Genomic DNA, 14,981 nt, shown 5'->3' with positions numbered 1-14,981 from the left:
TGCCTTGAGATGACTGGGTGTGTGTGTTGTCCTCCTCATTTCATCATCATTCATGAAAGTGGCGAGACTGGACTGAGCAAAGGTTGGGAAATTGTACAGGTAGTGATAATCACGCAAACGTCATCATCATCATCGTCATCATCATCATCATCATCATCATCATCATCATCATCATACATAAAGAGGAAAAGTTAATGGTTTACATTAATATACATAATGCAGCAACAAGAAAAGCTAAGCTTACACATACAATATTGGTCTCAAAGATTAATAAGCTACAAGGTACGCCACACAAATGTGCCAGTAAATTTAAAATAATGACGTAAATGTCTGGTCTTCTGGGCTTGAAATTCTTCAATGTGGCTGGTCCTCACAGAGTTCAGTTTTAAACAAGAGTCAAACGCTCTGTGATTTAAGAAATTCATCCCACTTTCTCACACGTAACAATTCATCTTGTGTAAAAGGAAATTTACTTTGAAAGTAATGCTTTTCAAAGCACCATTCGCAATACTATCCCGAGACTGTCAGAAATAGGTTCGATTTAGCAGTTGCCAGAGAGAGCCAGAAAACAGGCAAAGTGGTGCATGCACAGCTGCAGTGATGTATGAAGCCCGCTTGTTTGTATGTATAAAGCATAAAGAGATATTACATTACACCATAAGAGAAACCAGACATCAGAGGATACTCCAAAAGAATCAGAATTTCGTAAACTATACTAAAATGCATAATTTGGCCAGAAGTGCACATTGGTTTGTCCAGATTCACAATGAAGTAGGTCCCACCTGATATTAAGAGTTTCTGTGTGGTTTTTGGGACGTAAATTTTCTAGGAGTAGCAGTACTGTACTATCTCCTGTTTGGTTCTTTATTATGGCATAATGCCATACATGGCAGAAGATGAAAACATGCACTTGAAATTCAGCGAACAATTGAAACTAGCCAATACTGTGGAATGAATCACTTCGTTTCAAATAAGTTCACTGCCTCAGCGGGAAAGATTAATAAAGCCAAAGTTCTTTAGCAAACTGACAACAATAACTTCATTGTTCTGCAAAGCAATTAATGCTTGACTGCTAAAAACTTGGAAATAAAATAAAATCAGAAAACTGAAACTAATAATATACTTTTGCCTTCTGTAATTATGTGAATGTATTTTAACTCACTTGACAGCTCCTGGCCACAGAAATTCGTTTTGTTTTCATTTGACATGGGGGCTGTAAGCAAAGAAGAAACAGCGAAATCACTCAACACAAACACTGGTCACATGGAGACTACCACCCTCCCAACTACAACTTTGTGCATGCGCGAATCTGGCAGCTTGCTGCTACTGCCGATACAACTAACAGCCACACTTCAAGAAGCCGGAAGTTGTGAAGGTATTGCTCATATGCAAGTCAACTGCGCATGAGCCTGCTGGCAACTGCTCAGATGAACCTAATGTAAACAGTTGTGACGTCACGCTCATAGAAAGGAGTTTATTGTCACGAAGTATTACATAGTCTTTGCCCTAAGGCCTTTGACATACTTTTGCTGTTTGCAAATGCTTTTGCCTCCACAGTATTTTTTTGTTGTAAATGACGGTTTTCCTTTGCAACAAAAGATTTATTTTTTCCCTCTCATTTATGTTTTACTGTTGTAGTATTATTCTCCAGTAGCAAGATACAGTGGCATTCCTTGCTAGAGAATCAATTCTTACCAGTCAAAATCACAAAAACAACGAAAAATTCCCAGGTCTTTCCTTGATTTCCCGAGTCATATACACCTTGTATAACTGTTTAATTGCATGCCCTGGCATGATTCTGCTCTCTCCTTCACTATTTCTCTTGCCCATCCTGACACACAGCAGCCCGGAATAGGCCGGGTCATTACATAAAGTCCACAAAATGTGTAGCAGTGGCTCATAAGATGGCAAATTTTAAATTTCATTAGATATATTTAGGAACCATTACTAACTTTGTCGAACTTAAGTGAAGTGGATACACAGTGGCTAATGGTACAGACAACATTGAATCTGAATTTGTATGAAATGTAATTAATTATCCTAAGCCAGAAAAAAGTACAGAAAATTTTGAAATCAATCAAATTAGTGATAATGATAACGTGAATTTGCCAACAACAGTCTTGGCTATGCGACTAGAAACTGCATGTGAAGACATAATCAGGCATTACTTGAATTGCTCCACAGTTTAAATAAGAAAATTCGCCCAAGAAATAATCTTGTACAGGGAGTACAAGCAGAATTAAGAGATACAAAAAGCGAACTTGATTTAATTTCACAAAAGCACGATGTGCTCAAGGTGGAATTACAGAGTAAATGTGATAATCATTAGAGTGAAACCACCACAGTATAAACACAGTTCAAAGAGCAATAGATTCAGTGAAAAAAACCTCTAGCTGAAACTTCCGATTTGGTCTGACAGTACAATCACGGAACTGCAAACATAAAGCAAAAGTGCACTGATTATGTGAACGCTGCAATGAAACTGCTTGGTGGTGTACAAGGTCATTGTACAGAGCTTGAAACAAAACCTAATGACATTAATGAAGTGAGACACAAATGCATCAACAATACGGCAAAACCTGATCACAAAATTTTGAAGGATGAGGCTGATACCCATTCAAAGAATGGACCAGTGTACATATCATTACACCACCTCATATCATCATGGATCACAATTTTAACCTGAGAAGATTTTAGCAATTTAAAACAGTTCATGGCATCCATCCAGTGGTTTTCAACAAATAACTGCAAAATGCTTTCCATCTAAATACGCCCAGAAAGATGGAAAATTGTCATACATGTTAGCTATTTAATAGATGGAGCTCATGTATGGGGCAGTAAAGCACCAGTAAAATGTGAAACTTTTAAAGAATTTGAAACAGCTTCTTTGAACAACCATTCCTCATGCACCATCAGTGGGTTATCATAGCATCATTGTGCAACAAATTGTACCAGATATGGACAAAATGGATGTGTCGGAAAATTCATTGTACAAAGTGTTGATTATTAAAAACAGAACTTTCTGGATTTTGGGCCCACAGAAAGAAGCTTTCGATCTTTAAAAAACTAAATTGGGTGATGCAAAATTATTGCATCATTCAAATTTGCCAGTGGATTTTTTATTTAGGAGCAGACTCCCGTGATTATATTATAGGTGTGCAATTGTATCAGATGTTTTGTCAACAGAGTTATGAAACACCAGCATTTGCTAAAGTGTGCGTCATTTATGATGGTGGCCGAGTTTAGGTTCGTTCTGTGCATCTGACGTCACAAAACACGGTCAGCCAATGAACAGAGAACGATGTTGCCAGAGCTCGACTGCAGTGCAGACCATGGACGAGTGTCTTCAGTTTTAGAAACGTTCAGTCATAAATAAAGTAATTGAACAAAAGCAGTGTCTTGATAGCAGACTTTCTTTTATAGAAAGTTTGGAAAAAGCATTCTTTATACCAATTGCTTCATATTCTATTAATTAATTAAACCAAACAAGCAATAAGCCTCCTAATTCAGGCGATAGCAAGGAAAGGTGTTTGTATCATTCTCACTAACTGCTTTTTCGTAATAAAGAACAGGGGTAATTGTATATTTCCTATTGTACTTCGACGAAACGTGAGTAATTCATAGTCGTACCAACAGTGTTTGTTGGTATTTTGCGTGATATTTTAAAGCCCTTTGGGAGATGTATGGAAAGTCGAGCTGTGTTAGCGTAATGGTTGAAGTGTATGGCTGTGAAGCGAAAGGTTCTGAGTTCAAACCTTGTTCGGTGCTGAATATTTTCTTTATTTAAAAACAATATCGAAGTGTCTTACTTCATGAATTTTATTCGTTTGAATGTAATTTTTTGAAATTTCTAATAGCAACTATACGCTATGGACTTTTACCTCTGCAAACTCTTCAAAATTTTGTGCAATGGTTTACTACACCTAATGCTGCAAAATAACTGCGTTGAACTTCGAAACAAAATTAAGTCATTTATGGGGAGAAGGTATCAGTCAAGAAGATGTGTAAAAATCAAATTTTTGGGCCAAATAGTTTTTGTGAAATCGAATGATAAAGTGTGTCAAAGCAGTCGAAACACCACGTGTCTGCACAGGCGAGCAGTGCAATGATGACAAAATCGCGCACATCGCAGAATGCAGGGAGCACGTCTCTGTAGCAGCGAAAGGGTTGATGCGGCCAAGGTGACTTTACTTCATACACTGCGCGCTCCCCCCGAAACGTAAGTTTGTGAACTATATTATGGCGCTGCTTCTCTTGGCGCGTACAACTGGCAACGCAGCAATCTCCCGCGTCTGGGCAGGCATGCGCGAACTGCCAAGATAAAAGAATTGAACTATAGTCGATCCCTAACTGTGTTTTAGAAAAAGCATACAGAGAGAAGCATTAGTCATCATCACGGGAATTGATAAGTTCTCATTTTATCTCTTGGGAAAGGATACAACAGTAATGGTTGACCACAAAGTGCTATCTTTCTAGTGAGCTGACATCTTGTGCCCATTTCTCTCATGTGCTAAGCAATAACATTACAAGAACCTGACTCTGAAACAAGATATTTACCTGGACAGATTAAAGTCATACCAGAAACATTATCATACCTTTCTGGAGATGCAATAGTGTTAAACACAGCCCACCCTATGCAGAAAGATAAATATGTGTAAATTTTATCAAACCTGTTGAGGGAGAAAAGTTTGTCCAGAAAATGTTGCAGAATATCATATGTTAGCAAGATGCAGATGACAAGCTAGACGTGGATGAATATGGCGATCTGAATGAGACAAAAATTATAAGTTATAATCTGGACGAGCAAGGAAATTTTATTTCAAAAATGTAACATTAATTTTGATCAATGGAGAGTCTGTATACCGTGACGTGCTATTGATGATCTTGCAAGGTACTGTATATTCACAACAGCTTTGCCAATTTTGGACATGCAAATGTATGCTAACACTACAGGAGTATTGTATCTTTAACAACATGGTGAACAGACTCAGCACTTTTTGAAGACATACAATGTATGCCAAAAAAACTAAAGTGTCAACTGAGCAGCACAAAGGACTAATGTATATATCATCACATAAACCAGGTGAGATGCTTTCAATTGACTTGTATTGACCACTTCCATGCTACAGAGTAAATTTTGTAAGAAATTTTTCTCCATATATTTACAATATTACTATTTTATGCTTAAGAAATTAGAAAAAGACTATTCCGTAAATGTTATTCAGCCTCAGTACATTATTAGTGATAATGGTCCATAGTTTAAATAAAAATTATGGAAGAAACCTATGGAAGACAGTAACATGAAACATATTCCTATTTTTCCCTACAGACAAGCTTTCAATCCAGTGAAGCATGTAACATGTGAAGTTGGTTGTTTATTTTGTCTATTTTGGGAAACAACACAACATTGGTATGAAAAGTCATCAGACTTTGAGACTAGTGGTTCATGGTGTGGGTTCCTGTAGTCATGTCCTAGTTCATGAACCACGGGCAACGTATGAGTGGCCAAGTAAGTGGTCTCGACAGTCGGGATACCAGTTACTTTGGAATAAGTCTGGGCATCTCGGACATATTCTGAGTCGTGGTCACCTTTGTGTTCATACGGCAAAGACTACCAAATCCACCTGTTAGTCCCTCAGCCGTTAGGGGTAAAACCCAATGGGACTCGGGGCAAGTAAGGCTAGCAACCTGCTTCCCTGGTACTTTAAATATGTTGCTGGCAACAATCAGAGCAAAATGCCTCGGACCTTTGGAGGTGACGGAGTCCCACCTCTAACTGACAAACCAGGGACTCCTAAGATACGACTTGGCAAACAAATGGTAATGAGATGGGGAGCTATTAATATCAATGGGGGCTACTCTTGGAAGAAGGTAGAGCTGGCAGAGGCTGCAAGTAAGATGGGGCTGGACGTTTTAGCTGTTAGTGACATTCGGGTAAGGGGTGAGAAAGAAGAAGAAGTGGGAGAATACGAGGTCTACTTGTTAGGAGTCAAAGCAGGAATAGCACAATGGGGTGTAGGGCTTTACATCAGGAAAGAAATGGAACCCAGCGTAGTTGCAATAAGGTATGTAAACGAACGACTGATGTGGATAGATTTGACAGTGTCTAGCAAGAAAATTAGGATTGTGTCAGTATATTCGCATTGTGAAGGGACTGATCAAGATAAGATGGATAGTTTTTATGAGGCACTCAGTGATGTAGTTGTTAGAGTAAAGGACAAGGACAGTGTTCTGCTCATGGGTGATTTTAACGCCAGGATTGGAAATCGAACAGAAGGGTATGAAAAGGTTATGGGTAAATTTGGAGAGGATATGGAGGCCAACAGGAACGGGCAGCAACTCTTGGATTTCTGTGCCAGTATGGGCTTAGTAATCACAAACTCCTTTTTTAAACATAAGAACATTCACCGGTATACTTGGGAAGGCAGGGGAACCAGATCTGTCGTTGACTATATAACAACAGATCAGGAATTCAGGAAGGCTGTGAGGGACACACATGTATTCAGGGGATTCTTTGATGACACTGATCATTATTTAATCTGCAGTGAAATTGGGATTGCGAGGCCGAAAGTGCAGGAGGTCAGGTCCATATGTAGGAGGATAAGAGTGGAGAAACTTCAGGATAAGGAAATCAGGCACAAGTACATAACAGCGATCTCAGAAAGGTACCAGTTAGTTGAATGTAGTCAATTACAGTCATTGGAAAAGGAATGGACAAGGTACAGGGACACAGTACTAGAAGTGGCTAAAGAATGTCTTGGAACAGTAGTGTGTAAAAGTAGGAGGAAGCAAACAGCTTGGTGGAATGACACAGTCAAGGCAGCCTGTAAAAGGAAAAAGAAGGCGTATAAAAAATGGCTACATACTAGAACTCAGGTAGACAGAGAAAGTTATGTTGAAGAAAGAAACAAAGCCAAACAGATAATTGCAGCATCCAAGAAGAAATCTTGGGACGACTTTGGAAACAGGTTGGAGACATTGGGTCAAGCTGCTGGAAAACCATTCTGGAGTGTAATTAGCAGTCTTCGAAAGGGAGGTAAGAAGGAAATGACAAGTATTTTGGACAGGTCAGGAAAACTGCTGGTGAATCCTGTGGATGCCTTGGGCAGATGGAGGGAATATTTTGAAGAGTTGCTCAATGTAGGTGAAAATACGATCAGTAATGTTTCAGATTTCGAGGTAGAATGGGATAGGAATGATGATGAAAATAGGATCACGTTTGAGGAAGTGGAGAAAATGGTCAATAGATTGAAGTGCAATAAAGCAGCTGGGGTGGATGAAATTAAGTCGGAACTCATCAAGTACAGTGGAATGTCAGGTCTTAAATGGCTACACAGGATAATTGAAATGGCCTGGGAGTCGGGACAGGTTCCATCAGACTGGACAAAAGCAGTAATCACACCAATCTTTAAACATGGAAACAGAAAAGATTGTAACAACTACAGAGGTATCTCTTTAATCAGCGTTGTGGGTAAAATCTCCTCAGGTATTGTTGAAAGGAAAGTGCGAGTATTAGTTGAGGAGCAATTGGATGAAAATCAGTGTGGGTTTAGGCCTCTTAGAGGTTGTCAGGACCAGATCTTTAGCTTACGACAAATAATGGAGAAGTGTTATGAGTGGAACAGGGAATTGTATCTATGCTTTATAGATCTAGAAAAGGCATATGACCAGGTTCCTAGGAGGAAGTTATTGTCTGTTCTACGAGATTATGGAATAGGAGAATAGGAGGCAAACTTTTGCAAGCAATTAAAGGTCTTTACATGGATAGTCAGGCAGCAGTTAGAGTTGACGGTAAACTGAGTTCATAGTTCAGAGTAGTTTCAGGGGTAAGACAAGGCTGCAGCCTGTCTCCACTGTTGTTCATATTATTTATGGATCATATGTTGAAAACAATAGACTGGCTGGGTGAGATTAAGATATGTGAACACAAAATAAGCAGTCTTGCATATGCGGATGACTTAGTTGTGATGGCAGATTCGATTGAAGGTTTGCAGAGTAATATTTCAGAGCTAGATCAGAAATGTAAGGACTATGGTATGAAGATTAGCATCTCCAAAACGAAAGTAATGTCAGTGGGAAAGAAATATAAACGGATTGAGTGCCAAATAGGAGGAACAAAGTTAGAACAGGTGGACGGTTTCAAGTACTTAGGATGCATATTCTCTCAGGATGGCAACATAGTGAAAGAACTGGAAGCGAGGTGTAGCAAGGCTAATGCAGTGAGCGCTCAGCTACGATCTACTCTCTTCTGCAAGAAGGAAGTCAGTACCAAGACTAAGTTATCTGTGCACCGTTCAATCTTTCGACCAACTTTGTTGTATGGGAGCGAAAGCTGGGTGGATTCAGGTTACCTTATCAATAAGGTTGAGGTTACGGATATGAAAGTAGCTAGGATGATTGCAGGTACTAGTAGATGGGAACAATGGCAGGAGGGTGTCCACAATGAGGAAATCACAGAAAAACTGGGAGTGAACTCTATAGATGTAGCAGTCAGGGCGAACAGGCTTAGATGGTGGGGTCATGGGTACCTGGATTCGGTTAAGAATGATTTTGAAGTAATAGGTTTAACATCAGAAGAGGCACCAATGTTAGCACTGAATAGGGGATCATGGAGAAATTTTATAAGGGGGGCTATGCTCCAGACTGAACGCTGAAAGGCATAATCAGTCTTAAATGATGATGATGATGATGATGATGATGACTTTGAGACTTATTAATATGATATTCCCTGAAGACTGCAGAAAGTCACCTTCAACTGTTCTGTTGGATAAAAAGCCACCTAGCATTTTTGGGTAGCTTATAAGTTTTCACTGAGACATGGGTTTTCGAGAGAAGAATTGTATCAAGTCCAAGAACACATGAACGAGAAAGCTGATGCAAGAAAGACGAAGCATGACCAGATAGTGAAGCCTGTTGTTTACAAAGTTGATAACTGGGTTTTAGTGAGATTGTGTATGAAGTCTTCTATGTAATATCTGACGAGATTAAGAAGTTTCAGCATTACTTCACCAGGTCGTTTCCTATAAGTAAAACTGTGCATCCAAACTGTTTACATTTGTAATACATTAACACTCTCTCTCTCTCTCTCTCTCTCTCTCTCTCTCTCTCTCTCTCTCTCTGTGTGTGTGTGTGTGTGTGTGTGTGTGTGTGTGTGTGTGTGTCTCACTCACAATACACTTGACCTGTGTCCTCTGTCTCTTGCAGCCAATCAACTGAAGAATTGCCTGCATGAAGTTATTAGCCCGTCGGCAGCCCTAATGGCCTATCACCGACACTGACATAAAAAATCAATTACCCTGCTCAGACTGTAGTGTCACAAAAACCTTTCCTGTGGCAAGAGTGCAAAGGTCGCTGGCCCATTTTTGCAGCCTATATAGTTCACCTACACAAACACACTACCACATTTTCTCTATATTGTCAGGATGGTTCCACAAACATGGAGGTTACTACCAAACTATTGGTAAATATCGCTGTCATCGGAGGAGACTGCAAGCCCTTGTTGCAGAAAAATGACCATGTTTCATGGCTTACCAGACCTAGAATTTCTGTTGGTAAAACAGAGTGAGCATCTGATTGTTTCTCGATTCCACTCCCAATCAAAAATAGAATCAAACCAATGGTCAGAATCTTTAAACAACAGATATAGAAGACCATCACACAGTTGTCAATCGAAACATTAATCCTAAGCAATAAATGGAAAAAAATATCAGTTGAGATGTTACATGGGCAGCCTCACCACACACTGATAGTTCTGTTTTGGTTACCACCATGGAGCCCTAACTCAGTCCGTACCCAGGAAATATTGTGTCGATGGAAATGTGTGAACCCACACCTTCAGGCAGAAGAAAGGAAAGATACACTCTCCACAACCATTGGCCAAAGAGGACAACAGAAACATTTCGTCACTCTAAAGGCAGCCACCTCGGCCACCACGAAAACCAACTGTATCCCAGGTGGCTGGGCCAACAGCAGCCAACATACCAACTACCTGACACATTTATGGGGCACACTGCAACCGCAACTGCAGGTCCTTCCATCATAAAAACACCAACTGTAGTAAGCCCCACCTCACTCCATGTAACCCTGAACACCAACTACTATTCAATGTAACATAGAGTGACTGATGATTAAAATCAAGCCGGCAGCAGCTATCTCAGCAGCCAAATCAGCACCATTCCCTGTGGCCTAGAGTGACTGATGATTAAAATCAAGCTGCCAGCAGCTATCTCAGCAGCCAAATCAGCACCATTCCCTGTGGCCTAAGAGGCCCAGCCATCTCTGGCCATCAAGATAGCAGCTACCCACATTTGGAAGGTCCAGCTTTGCTGGCCACAATGTCCATCATCCCTCTCCCTGTCCCTCTGCCATGGGTGAGCCCGCACATGGTCAGACATCTTGCACAAGTTAAAATGAGAATGCATACCTCTTATCTACCATCTAGATTCATATGACATCCCACAAACAGCTGGCACTTCAATCCTGCAGCTGTTGCAACACAGTATGCTAATGGCACACAAGCAGTACATGTCACAGAAGAAGTACATGTGAGTTAATCCCATGGCCTGTGGACTGTCATTAAGGGGTGATCACCTTCCTCTGAAACGGTCTTGTAACTACATTGTGGTGTGTCGTCTTTTATGTTTTATTACATATATGCATGTCATTGAAACAGGATCACTCAGTGATTATGATATTACATTTAAATCAGTTTATGGAGAGTATGATAATCTGCACTAGACTCTCTGATGCCGTACACAGCTTGAGCACATACGAGATGAATCATCATTGTACAACAACACTATCATATCCAACTTACACTGATATGCTGACAGTATCAAGATCAACACAATTAACATCTACTGGTGGATCGTAGAGATCAAAAAATCTTGAATCCACTCCAATAAGGAATGGAAGTGGAGCATGAAGAACTTCTGCCAAACCAAGTGGACAAAGAGGTATATATGGACACTGCCACTTGAAAGGAAAAATTATCTGTAAAAAAAAAAAAAAAGTGAGAAGGTAGTAATGTTAGCAAGAAAAGAAACAAAATAATATCCTATTTATATATTTTACAATTATTTAGCACAAGACTGCAAATGAAATTGCATAGCACATACCATAGAAATTGCTTCAGCTACTGCTGTTAATACATCAGGCCTAAGAGAATGCACCAAAAGTTTCTGTTCTGTTAGTGCCAACAGCAAAACAAGAAGGCAATTATCAGGTCCCAGGCTCATCAAAAGTTCTCTAAATCCTGCACCACTGAAAAATAATATTTAAGTTGAAGAATACGTGATGCTTTTCAAAAGAGTAAACATATACATAAATAAGTAACCATAATACTGAAGTCTGCTACCATACCTTCTGGGAAGTGGAAGATCTTCTGGCTGTGTCAGTACAAGACGGTCAGAAGCTGAAAGCTGTATCAGAATTCGTGGCCTCTGAGGGGATGGAAATGGAATGTCTTCCAAGAAATATGATATGTACCTAAACATATTTCAATTAATATATATACAATATATTTCTACTTAACAAGCAAAAATAGAGAAATAAGTGCTTATAGGTAATAACAACATTACTAGATTCATCTGGGAAATTAGAAGAAAAATGTTAGAGGAAATGAAAACTGTAGGGATGTATTAGGAATGGCACACAGTATTCCAGGGCAAGCTGCAGCTCATAAGGAAATCAATAAAAAAAAGTCTGCCAGGATCAAGGTAAGTATAAACAATGCATTAAGTAATGGCACACAACTGCTTATCACAATTTTTTTACTCATTGTATGAAAATATGAAATATCTAAAAGAAAGGAATTTATTGTAATGTAGACAAAACGTAAGAAAAAACATCATTGCTGTTGGTAATTCTGATACTATACTGTCGTATCGGCCGCCGCACAGCAGCCGTCAACTCGGTGCGGCGTGCTACAACATGCGCAGCACACAGCGAGTACCGCTGGTGCCGCACGCGATGTCAACAACTGGCGCAAGTGAACGCGTTGTCGCGAGGTTAGCAGCAGCGTACACACCACTATCGATACGGATTACCCTGGCGGCACTGCCCTTGCCACCAGAGTGAGCAACCGTATAAGGGCGCCATCTACCAACACACTGATTGGCCGGACCTGCGGATTTAAGCGAGCTCCCTGAGCCCGTTTAACCAGTTCTGGCTGCTGGATTCACAACGACCGAACCGTACTGTGGCCTCCCTGGCTGGAAACTTGCGATGCGTCGGTATCGACTGGTTGGCAGTGTTTTGGACTTGTATTCTCTACTGGTGACTCTGATTTCTCCTTGGCGCTACAGCCAGCGAAGTGTTGTGTAGTCGAACTTAAGTTTTGTTTTGAGTGACAGAAGGTCAAATAAATTTGGTTATCACGGAATATTTGTTGTGTTATAGTGCGGACATAACACAACATACACAACTACTGTACACATATTGTTGAAACAATCTGCCCATCTTGTGGCTCTGTACTACAGTGTGCTCTCTTATTCAGCATGAATTTTCTGTTCATATTTGGCACCTCGCCTAATAAAGAAATAAAATAATAAAGGAATGTGGCTAATGAAGTCACATATCAGCATGTATCTTTAATCAGAATTTTTTAAATTTGTTTAAATCACCTCTGAAACATATCTTGGGACCTTATTCAGTCCTCCAAGGCATTGATTCCCACTATGTCCTTGACTATCACCTCTGCCATGGCAGCTATCTACGCATAGAGATGGCTTCACCATATCCCTCCAAAGGGAAGAGGAATGAATGTCCTTGGCTGTTGCCTATGCCATGGCCACTGTTTACACACAGAGATCGGTCAAAAGGAAGGGCAGTGCAGTGGAAGGCTGGTGCCTCATGACCCAGCACATATGCCACACAGCATTGCCCTGCAGGTTGCTGCCATGCCAGATGCCTGCAGCTGATGCTGCTCCACTGCACTGAGACATTAGCTGCAGTAGTGAGGGTGCTACGATCACTGGACACAGCTGGCTCTTCTCACATCTGTGAAGACCTGTGATGCCAGCCACTTCCTGGTATCCATACTCCAGGTGGCCTTTATAGGACAGCTGCCTGCAGCTCTTCTGCAGTCTGAATATCAGTTAAATGTTTATTTGACAATACAATAGTCAAGCCACAGTCATGGAACTGTGACTGTGGTTTCACTATGGTAGTGTCAAATAAACATTTAACTTACTTTATTGTCACACTCCTTTACAACAATTATGTTGGAATATAGAACTCTGAATAGGAGTCTGACGCCAAATCTAAAAGCAATCGTGAATTCGATTGATGTATGATGAGTCTCCGGTACTGCACACCAAGATCAGGACTAGGACTAGGACTAGGACTACGCCACAGCAACAACAGATTGTTACACTGACCAATTCCTACCAAGCCTACGGAAGTGTAACCTATGGTGACAAACTGTGTGCTTTCTCTCGCATCTTCCTGGGACTGTGTTTGATAGAGTGACAATTCTTCTATCAGGTCAAGAAAATTATTACATTTTTGTCATAGAGAATAGGTTTTCTGATGTTCATATTTCTTGTGATTCTTCATAGAAATAAACTTCCATTGGTCAATGCTACTCGGGTAACTTTTAGTTTTCTCTGAGCACCATCTCACAACGGATACTTTAGTGGGTGGCAAGGGTAAACTTTTCAGGACACCCTTGTCTTTGGAACTTCCTTCCAGTATCTGTGCTCAACCAGGTCACCTTCTCTCAGCATTTGTGTGCTTCCACATATGTTCTTCTAATGCTCTTCAGGTCTCTTTTCACTTACTCTTTCCCCATGGCTCCTTCTGTGCCAGAACATTTGCTTATCTCTCTTGCAATTTCATAATGTTTATTATAACTTATTCTCATTTTGAGACTGACAATTCAATAACAGCTTTCTGACTACTCTGCTGCTACCCACTACTTCCCTACACTTACCCTTCAATTCCAGTTGCCAAACTACTCTACCCCCAATGCTTTCGAAACTGCTCTTTAACAGACAGTGTAATGTGTGTGTGTGTGTGTGTGTGTGTGTGTGTGTGTGTGTGTGTGTGTGTGTGTGTGTGAGAGAGAGAGAGAGAGAGAGAGAGAGAGAGAGAGAGAGAGAGAGAGAGAGAGACTGACTACAAAAAGCTAACAATGTAAGAGTCAGGGTGAGTTTCTGATCAGTTACATTTCTCCATGTGACACCAATCAGTCTGCTGACGTTGAGTGACTGCCTTTCCTTATTTTTGTCTGTTTCCAACAACAGAAAAATTTCTGGGTTTTCTGTGGATTTCCCAGTTAAAAATACACTGTTCCTGGGTGAAAATACAAATTTTTCCGGCTAAAAATATATACATTTTCCCGGGTGAAAATACATTTTTTCCATGTTCAAGTGATAGTATACTTCCCCTCGGACTTGTAAAATGTATCAATCTTTTGAATGTTAAAATTTTTACTCAGCAGCTTAGAACTTCCCAGCCATTTAGGAAACGACTGGTTGGTTGGTTGATTTGTTTGGGGTATAAAGGGTCATCAGTCCCTTATTCCTGACGCAAGCAAGGCTCAATGTACAAAAAAACCCAATGTATGTTTGAGAAAGTAAAAGGGGGAAAAGGAATGGGGAACCACACCTAAAAAGAAAACGAATGGAACGAACAAAAAATGGGGAAAACTTACACCACAAGGAAAAGTAGAAGAAGGTATTAAAACCATAGAGCACATGGTCTGGGCTGGCTGATTACAATAATAAAAGAGGATGAGCCAGCCACTTTGCAACACATTAAAATGTCCACCCCAAAAAGTCAAGGCGAACACATGTAGGGAAAAGACGACCACCAAGACAAACAAATGCAAAGACAGTCCGACAGAGTTAAAACGGAGGGAGGGTGGTGGACTCAGAGAGAAGGCTAAATGCCCACCCTTAGATGGTACGATAAAAAACCCCATCATGAATAAAACATAAAACTAAATCTGCTGTTGAGGCAGTGTCGCCCAACACCGA

At 40.4% G+C, this 14,981-nt stretch overlaps 1 protein-coding gene across 3 annotated transcripts in view; it reads right to left on the bottom strand.

Annotated features, from left to right (window-relative positions):
- LOC124709135 (DENN domain-containing protein Crag) overlaps positions 1–14,981 on the bottom strand; it is a 333,511-nt gene that overhangs the window by 258,963 nt on the left and 59,567 nt on the right. For all 3 annotated transcript variants that reach the window (XM_047240798.1, XM_047240799.1, XM_047240801.1), the window contains exons 7-9: positions 11,362–11,487; positions 11,118–11,262; positions 10,817–10,992 (exon numbers count right to left, since the gene is read on the bottom strand). In XM_047240798.1, coding sequence (XP_047096754.1) covers positions 10,817–10,992; positions 11,118–11,262; positions 11,362–11,487 — 447 coding nt within the window. The remainder of the gene's footprint in view (positions 1–10,816; positions 10,993–11,117; positions 11,263–11,361; positions 11,488–14,981) is intronic.

The sequence above is a fragment of the Schistocerca piceifrons genome, chromosome 7 (assembly GCF_021461385.2).
Source record: "Schistocerca piceifrons isolate TAMUIC-IGC-003096 chromosome 7, iqSchPice1.1, whole genome shotgun sequence".
Classification (NCBI taxonomy): domain Eukaryota; kingdom Metazoa; phylum Arthropoda; class Insecta; order Orthoptera; family Acrididae; genus Schistocerca; species Schistocerca piceifrons.
Note: the sequence above shows the minus strand (reverse complement) of the source record. Positions and strands in the feature narration are given on the sequence as shown.